This window comes from Nerophis ophidion, linkage group LG02 (assembly GCF_033978795.1).
Source record: "Nerophis ophidion isolate RoL-2023_Sa linkage group LG02, RoL_Noph_v1.0, whole genome shotgun sequence".
NCBI classification, from domain to species: Eukaryota; Metazoa; Chordata; class Actinopteri; order Syngnathiformes; family Syngnathidae; genus Nerophis; species Nerophis ophidion.
The window spans coordinates 23,845,988-23,855,987 of NC_084612.1; the positions used below are offsets into that span (position 1 = coordinate 23,845,988).

General features: G+C 37.7%; 1 protein-coding gene across 1 annotated transcript in view; it reads left to right on the top strand.

Moving 5' to 3' along the window:
* Window positions 1–7,084: 7,084 nt before the first annotated feature.
* The window catches only part of LOC133538280 (actin, alpha skeletal muscle A), a 7,850-nt gene continuing 4,934 nt past the window's right edge, over window positions 7,085–10,000 (top strand). Inside the window, exons 1-2 of the mRNA XM_061879758.1 lie at window positions 7,085–7,244; window positions 8,650–8,786. Coding sequence (XP_061735742.1) covers window positions 8,658–8,786 — 129 coding nt within the window. The 5' untranslated portion in view covers window positions 7,085–7,244; window positions 8,650–8,657. The remainder of the gene's footprint in view (window positions 7,245–8,649; window positions 8,787–10,000) is intronic.

A 10,000-nucleotide genomic window follows, 5' to 3' on the forward strand; every position in this document is an offset into this window, starting at 1 on the left:
TCTATTCTGCCTAAAAAAAACATCCAAACACTTCCATCAAGGTTTTATATACACACTGTAGGTATAAATGTAATGTAGTAACAGGCACACATTCATTAACATTTAATATTTACGTATTTGGATCATTTTAAGCATTCGGCGGCACATCAATTTACAGAAGCATCACAATGTTAGCCTTTTTTTTTTAACATCACTGATTTGTACTCATTGCAGGCTTTTTGAGAGCTAACACATATAATTAAACATTACTTACTGTACAATGTCTGCTGTCATTGGGACACCGACTGCTAGGGTGTTCATATATTCCCATTTAGGTGACACATAATCCTTTCAAATAAAGGATTAAACGCAGACACATAGTCTTTTCGTGTCTTTCTCGCCATTCCTGGGTATTAGTTAGATGCCAACGTTGACCAACTCGTCAGATTATGCCTTCATCCTTCTACTATACAGTTAAGAGGCAATTTTTATGATCTACAATAAACTGTGGAGCCCCGAGGCAAGAAATTAGCTCCCTGCAGCCGCTGATGTCAATACAAAAGCACAAGCTGTAAGCCCCCTCTGATAACGGCGCCGCTAAAAATTAGTTTGTCTGCGTTAGCACTTTTAATAACAAAATCACTTATACTTGATTAATTTTCAAGTCACGAAATGTAATTGGAGTTTTGTCTGCGCTTTTTGGAGGAATTTATGGCGGAATAGAGGACCTCCCATTGACTCTGTTATACAGTAGGCTAAATATTATTTACGAGTTAGAATTCATTAAAAAAAATTCATCCGTCGTCTTACCCCTTCTAACGATTGTGAACAATGGGCAAAATTCCAAACAAAAAGCAGTTCCCCTTTAAGACAGAAGCTCTACATTGAATATGTTTATTACATTAGGACAACGCATATTGATCCAAATATAAGCAAAAGCATCACAGTGAATATGCCAAAATTAGCTACAACAGCTAAAATTAATTTGTTTAATCTGTTTTTGTTTTTTGAAAATTATTTTCTACAAAGTCCAATCTGTTTTTTTAAAAAAAAAGAACCCACTTTATAAAGAAATATATTTTGCTAAGAGTAAGATGCAGTGTCGTTTGAAACAACTAGTTTTCGATTAAAAAAGAGCAAAACTTGTCTTGAATTATCTTTGTCATTTGTATTCATTGGTTTCTTTAAAAATTAGGAGAAAAAAATCGGAAATCCAATTTTTGGGTGAAAAAATCTGACATTTTATTTTTAGGCCATTTCGCCAAGGCTATTTTGTTACACCACCTCTGGCTTTTTTCCAGCTCGCATTCGCTGAGCCATGGACTCAACAAGTGAATAATAGTACTCTTCATCAATCTCGCTCCAACTTTCTGAATGCTGTTGTCAGATCAGATTTGCAGGTTGGAGTCTTACCAAGGACCATTTTCTTCAATTTCCACCACAGATGTTCTATTGCAGGGGTGGGCATTACGTCGATCGGGATCGACTGGTCGATCTCGGAGGGTGTGTCAGTCGATCTCAAGCCAGGCATTAAAAAATATACATAAAAATGAGCAATCATCAATCATACCAAGACTTCACTTTCGTCAGTTGTTTGACATTCTCGGCACCCGAGGATCTTGTGAGATGACGCTGGCTGCTGCGAGCTCATATTTAAGAAAAATATCACTAACAGGGTGGACGCAGAGAAACACATTTTATTTCTAGAGACTCCGTACCTACTGTCAAAACTCTAAAGACCGACTGCACAGTTCCTGTCTTCACCATAAAAGACCTGTTTCATCCTGCCTGTGCTAACAAAACAAGAGTCTCAGAAAGCTAGCGTGCACAAACTAGCAAGCTACGGAGTTTGATGCCAATGTATTTCTCCCCCGCCCTCAGCGACCGCTTTCTCACTTGCTTGCCCACCCGCACACTCACTGACGTCACTCACCTGCTGCCAGACATTAAAGGGCCACACACATATGCTACTCTCATAACAAAGTGTTTAAAAACGAGTATGCAAGTTGGACAAATGAGATGCCAAATCCAACCACTTTCATGTGGTATTGGACAGAAAGGAGGACTTTTTTTTTCCTCCATTTGAAAATGCGGACGTTATCAGCACCACTGTCTAATTCCAATCAATGCAAGTCATCAGAATCAAATACACCAACTTATATTCTTGTCTTCATGAAAGAAAGGAATCTATGTGTGTTAAACATGCTTGTATTATCATTAAACACCATTAACTTGTTAACAAAAATGTCTCTTTCATCCATCCATCCATCTTTCGGGGTCGCGGGGGGCGCTGGCGCCTATCTCAGCTACAATCGGGCGGAAGGCAGGGTACACCCTGGACAAGTCGCCACCTCATCGTAGGGCCAACACAGATAGACAGACAACATTCACACTCACGTTCACACACTAGGGCCAATTTAGTGTTGCCAATCAACCTATCCCCAGGTGCATGTCTTTGGAAGTGGGAGGAAGCCGGAGTACCCGGAGGGAACCCACGCATTCACGGGGAGAACATGCAAACTCCACTCAGAAAGATCCCGAGCCTGGATTTGAACCCAGGACTGCAGGAATTTCGAATGTGAGGCAGACGCACTAACCCCTCTCCCACCGTGAAGCCCCTGTCTCTTTCATAAATAAATAAATATAAATTATAAATAGGAATGAGGTAGATCTCCTCGACTTGGTCAATTGAAAAGTAGCTCACCTGCAGAAAAAGTGTGAGCCCCCCTGTTCTATTGGATTGAGATCCAGACAATTTGCAGGCCATGACATTGACCTTATGTATTTTTCTTCAAATAAGGTTTTTACACTTTTTGCTCTATGGCAAGATGCATCATCCTGAAAAATGTCATCGTCTCCAAACATGCTTTCGATTAATGCAAGAACAAAAGTGTCTAAAATGTAATTGCAAACTTGTGTAATTACTGAAAATGTGATGACAGCCATCTCACCAGTGTCATCACCTGACATGCAGCCCCATATCATCAATGACTGTGGAAAAGTGGGCTTTTCTTCAGGCAGTCGTCTTCATAAATCTTTTTACTGCAGGCTAATAAACAGACTTAATCTGATGCAGTTGTTAGCTTTGGAAATAAAAAATTACAGGGTTATTCCATTTTTTTTTTTCTTCAGAGTTGAGTGATTCCACAATTGTTTCTCTCTGCTTGATCAAAAAATGTAACTGTTACTGACTACCACCATTTATATTCTTGATTTCTGTTAGTGTTTCTTAAAGCCAAAAAGTTGCCATTTGAAATGAAATGACTCTAGTTTTGCTTCACGTTTATCTGATTTTTATACAAAAGTAAAAATTTTCCAAGTCTGGTAATTCTGTATTTATTCCCAAGTTAGCAAGCCAAAGTAACTATACATTTTGTCAGCATTCTTTGAGAGAAATAGGGGTTTTTTTTGTACAGTGTTCCCTCGCCAGTCTGGTTTACTTACTACGGTCTCAGCCCATCACGGATTTTAAAGTACCATTGACTACTGTACTTTGAAGGTTGAGTAGTCGTTTAGGTTTTTCGTAAAATAAAACTGATTTTTGAGTGTCTGAAGTGTTTTGAGGGCATAGGAAGTTATTATGTGTGTGTGAAAGCTGTCTTTAGGGCTTATAGAGACTTAAAATGAACATAATATTAATTCTGGACCATAATTACTGCAATATTTGAGGGAACACTACATAGATAATGTTCTGGATCTTTGAATCAAGCACAAGAAAGTTGGAAGCAAAAACAAAAGTGTTTAGTTTATATACTGTAGTTGCTCAGGAGTCAGCCAGCTAGCTACGTATCAAAAATCTATGAACACTAAAATGATTACATAACTTGCTAACTACCTAACTATGTATTAAGTTTTTGAATTAGCTAGTTAGCTGCTACCATATTTATCAAGTTACAGTACTAGCTAATACAGTATACAGTAGTACCTCAAGTTACAAGTTTCATTGATCTTAGGGCTTAACTGAAGACACTTGATAAGACATATAAAAACTAAGGCTGTCAAAAAAAAAATGTTTGTTTATAATCGCAAAATGTATTGCATCTAACACATATGCACGCAGATGAATCCCTCAATTTATTTTGTTACTTTACCTTAACCGCGGATGGTTAACTTAATGGCAGCACAGGTTTGGTCAGTGATCAGAGTTCCGAATGGTGTAGTCACTGGCAAATTTCACTACAAAATAAACCCTGACTGAACTCAAGGTACAACTGTTTTGAGCAAATATATGAAGTGCTTTTCAGTAAAACATTTAACAATTGTTCTTGTATGACATTCTGACAATAAAATATCCATGCTTACCAAATATGATGTGATGTTAAATTGTCTGTATTGTACTGTAAATGTGTTTGTGTTCGAAATAAACTAAGAAAGAAAGAAATATTAGGCTGTATTTTTAATGTTAATTTCAATTATGCAAGCAAGTAATAATCTGTGATTAATCATATTAATCCAAATTCAAAACACTGATTGATCCAATTAATATAATTGATGTTTGACAGCACGAATAAAAACAATACTATAGAATGTACTACCAACAACTGCAGTATAATGAAGTAATGTCATAATAATTCATAGTATTTATTACCGAGGAGGGGTAACTTCTCCTCCCAGCTGCTTTGCCACCTAACGCACCATCAGCAGCGTTTCCATATTTTCAGGAAAAGATATCTGCCACTTTCTGCTTCAGTATTGTGCAAACGAGCAGTCATTTGCTCCAGTTCGTGCTGTCTTGTTTTTGATTATTTCTTTCTCTAATTCAATTAATATTGTCCAACTCTTTTTTTTAAAACTGTCCTTCACAACCCCTTTTCCTAACCAACAAGGTTATCTCCAGTTAAAAAAAGCGAATGCTAAGTGAGTAAGACCAGATGTTTTGGTTGACACTAATTTACTGTAACATTTGCTACACCAAATAGCTCTTATCTCAGAACACTCTTAAGTTTAGGTACCAATGTACAATGTGTTGGGCCCCTTATTATTCACTATTTACATAAATAATCTTGGACAGAATATTCCGAACTCAACTTTCCATTTCTATGCTGATGATTCTGTCATATACTGCACAGCACCAACTCCTGCTGAGGCCTTTAAATAACTACAATATGCATTTGACAGAGTACAAGAACAATTTTGCTATCTTCAACTGGTTTTAAATGCAGAGAAAACAAAGTGTATGTTCTTTACCACATCAAAAACTGTAAGATCAGCACTGTGTGAAAACATTATAACAAGAAATGGGAAACAAATTATGTTAGTATCTTCTTTCAAATATTTGGGATTTTTAATTGATGACCACTTGAGTTTTAAGGAGCACATTCAGTATGTTGTAAAAAAAAACCTATAACTTTTACTGGGATTTTATTATAGAAACAAGTCTTGCTTTTCTTTTACTGTAAAACAGAAATTGGTGGAAACAACATTTTTACCTGTTATTGACTATGGAGATGTGTTGTACATGAATGTTACTGCTGGTTGTCTCCACAAGCTGGATAGAGTGGACCACAGGGCACTGAGATTCATCACCAACTGTGCTCCCCTTACTCACCATTGTGTCTTATACTCAATGGTTAACTGTACATCTTTATGTGCTTGACGCCTCAATCATTGGTATGTTTTCATCTACAAAACGATTATTTGTATCACTCCATCTTATCTATCTTGTCTTTTAACAAAAAAAACAAGGAAGTCACTTTCTCCGTTCAATGAATGTTCTTCAATTTGTCATCCCCAAAGTAAGAACTGAATTGGACAAGAAAGCATGTAGGTTTTCAGCACCGAAGGCTTGGAATAACCTACAATCGAATATTCAACTTCAAACCCTTGTTTCATTAAATGAGTTTAGAGCTTCTTTGAAAGGATTGCAGTCTACCTTGTCTGTATGCACATGTGTCATATGAGCAAGTTTTAATGTCGTAAATGTGATGTTTTATGTGTTGTTTACTGTTTTTACTGTAACCTTGCTGCTGCCCTCTTGGCCAGGTCTCCCTTGGAAAAGAGATCTTTGATCTCAATGGGATTTTACCTGGTTAAATAAAGGCTAAATTAAAAAAATTAAAAAAACTATATTTTTGCACTTGTATTGTCTTTCAAGTTAGCTATTTAGATACACATCCATTGATCTATGAGTCTTTCTAATTCGCTTGCTAGCTATGAATCTATGTGTTCCACCTTTACATATTTACATCATTATTTATTTACCACATTGTGATTGTCCCATTTTCCTTGTATAGTTTGCCCTCCCGCAACGTCTCTCCAAAGGTTTATTTTAACCTCCTTGGCTGCTCCTCTTTCACTTCTTATGGCCCCTCATGCCGACGGCGGTCACACCTGCTAACACACACACGCACACACACACACACACACACATACGTGCACTCCATGTACACACTGTATAGCGTTACTTCTCTTCCTTTATGCTTACACACACACTTGGATGAGTTATAATTAATCCAAGTGCTCCGGTATCGCAGACGGATAAGATTTCCTTCATTATTTACTCAATTAGGCTGGGATAGGCTTGATGTTGTCCCTGACCATTATACGTTATATGGGATTTGCAATGTAATAAATAATACATTTATGTCACAGTAATAATGTTGTAACAGCATGCAATTCAGTATGTAATTTTATGCAACAATGCATTCAGCTATGACATATACAATATAAGGTTGTTTGCATTAAAACAGTACACATTAAAACATTAATCCCCTCATTCCCTGGTCTAATTTTTTTTTCATTAATTGCATTGACCAAATTATTGACCTTTTAACCACTGATGATGGCAGCCTTTTCCCATTTTAAGGCTGGATGAGGCCGACTTGCAGCAACCCAGCTTGGTAGCAACTGGCATCAGCCCACCCCCTGGAAACCCCACCCCACCAAGCACCCACCTACCCCCAGGGGCCTGTGGGCTCCTTTTACGGCCCTAAGGAGTGCCCGCCAGCCTCTACGGGAGGTCAAAGCGACAGTTCCATAAATGGCAGAGGGGGCGCTCTTTGTGGTCGGGGGCTCACGCTGTCACTCATGATCCCCCCCACCCTACATCTTGAAAGTTGATTGATGGTCGTGACAGACTCTCTGCACCCCAAAGTCCTCAGGCCCTGGCAGCATCCTAATATGGCAGAGGGCCGGTGTGGGCACCTTTTGTGAATGGTGGTAGGGCGTGTATATAAGCAGGGCCTGGCAGCAGGGAGGACTGTAGCTGGTTCAGCAGCAGCACTGGTTGGGTCATTCTCTCTCCGAGCCGCAGACACTCACCCAAGGTAAGACCAACACGCCAGGACTCCTGAAGTGTGGCTGGGGAGGGGAGGCTTCTTCGTGACACATCCAGGCATCGAGTCACCTCACAAGTTGGCCTAAAACCGGCAGCAGAGGACTAAACAGTAGAGACATAGGGGCATTTTATGGCTTGTTTGAAAATAATACTATAACTTCAACTAATTATTGTTTTGTTTCTTAAACATTATAAACATTCCAATCCAAGACTGGAAAATTAACTAAAATAGTCTAAAAATAACTGAAAATATGCCTTTTTTTTAGCTAGTGAGAAATGTCATGTAGTCAATAATATGTTTGTTTAAATGTACATGTTTACATAACTGAGTTTAGTTGTTGTTATAGTATGTTAGTCTATATTGAATTTGACTTAAATAGTAGACATAGGGGCATTTTATGGCTTGTTTGAAAATAACATTATAACTTCAACTACCGGTAATTATTGTTTTGTTTCTTGAACATTATATACATTCCAATCCAAGACTTGAAAATTAACTAAAATAGTCTAAAAATAACTGAAAATATGCCTTTTTTTTAGCTAGTGAGAAATTTCATATAGTCAATAATATGTTTGTTTATAAATGTATATGTTTACATAAGTGAGTTTAGTTGTTGTTATAGTATGTGAGTCTATATTGAATTTGACTTAAATAGTAGACATAGGGGCCTTTTATGGCTTGTTTGAAAATAACACTATAACTTCAACTACCGGTAATTATTGTTTTGTTTCTTGAACATTATATACATTCCAATCCAAGACTTGAAAATTAACTAAAATAGTCTAAAAATTACTGAAAATATGCCTTTGTTTAGTTAGTGAGAAATGTCATATAGTCAATAATATGTTTGTTTAAATTTACATGTTTACATAAGTGAGTTTAGTTGTTGTTATAGTATGTGAGTCTATAATAAATTGGACTAAAACAGTAGAGACATAGGGGAATTTAATGGCTCGTTTAAAAATAATACTATAACTTCAACTGATAATTGATTTGTTTCTTGAACATTATCAACATTCTAATCCAAGACTGGAAAATTAACTAAAATAGTATAAAAATAACTGAAAATATGCCTTTTTTTAAGCTAAAAAAATTATTGATATAGTCAATGTTTGTTTAAATGAACAAGTTTACATAAGTGAGTTTAGTCGTTATCATAGTATGTTAGTCTGTATTAAATTTGACTTAGTCCATGTCTATGGCTGTACAGGACCAGTCAAAAGTTTAGAGACACCTCCACGTCCAATTATAACATGAGGAAATGTCTCCAAACTTCTGACTGCGTTAGCACAAGAGTCACTTAATGTTTTTTGTGACTTTTTACGTGAGTTAAAACAAACAATGTGAGTTACTGCTGTCATACAAGTTTAACTTACACTGTTTCGCCCCATAGAAGCCAACATGTGTGACGACGATGAGACTACCGCCCTCGTGTGCGACAACGGCTCCGGTCTGGTCAAGGCTGGCTTCGCCGGAGACGATGCCCCCAGGGCCGTGTTCCCCTCTATCGTTGGCCGCCCCCGTCACCAGGTAAGAACCGAACAAAAATAAATATTTCAGGACACTTAAGTATAGGACAAGTTCAAACCCACGAGGAAAATGTGTATACAACTGTTTGGACTGTGGTGAGCCCAACAATGTATCAGAGGCAATGTGATAGGGCAATAGTCAACCACGTGATTTTATCCCAGCCAATCAGAGGTGAGCGGTAATAAGGGTTGAAATAGCACTTGAGCATTGTACTGCTTAATCACTAATAATAGTTGCTCGTTTAAAATAATATCTTATATAGCATTTCCAAGTGTTATGTTCTAAACCAGGGGTGTCAAACACATTTTAGATTGGGGCCACATGGACAAAAATCTACTCCAAAGTGGGCCGGACTGGTAAAATCATGGCGAGATAACGTAAAAATAAAGAAAAACAAGCACAAATGTACAAATCATAATGTTGTTGGGGTTTTTTTACACTTACATGTTGCGGTTAATCGTTTATTTGTCGTTATTTATATTTTATGAATAATGTTCATCAGTCAACACCATCCATCCATCCATTTTCTACCGCTTGTCCCATCGGGGTGGTGGCAACCCTGGACAAATTGCCACCTCATCAGTCAAAATAAAAAAATAATATCACAATTAAATTACAGCATTTTATTTCTGTAGTTTGCTCATTTTCCTCGACTGGTGCATTAAAATCATGTGGTTAATTTTTTTTACATATGTAGCATAATCTACAAAAAATACAAGTAATTGCTATTGCAACATCTAGTGGACACATTTAGAACAGCAGTTTATTTCATTCAAAAATTTCAGTTAATTTTTATACTTAGCAAACTCATTCCGCGGGGGGTCGGATGAAACCGGTTAGTGGGCCTGATCCGGCCCGCTGGCCTTACGTTTGACACCCCGGTTTAATCCCTTATTGCAATATGACAATAACGGTTGCTGATTTAAAATGATAGCCTATATAGCGCATTTCCACATTCTAAACTGTAATGTTAATACATCAATGTATAATGATAATATTATTATACTCTCCCACGGCGTGGCGCAGTGGAAGAGTGGCCGTGCGTAACCCGAGGGTCCTTGGTTCAATTCCCACCTAGTACCAACCTCGTCACGTCCGTTGTGTCCTGAGCAAGACACTTCACCCTTGCTCCTGATGGATGCTGGTTAGTGCCTTGCATGGCAGCTCCCTCCATCAGTGTGTGAATGTGTAAGTAGTGTCAAAGCGCTTTGAGT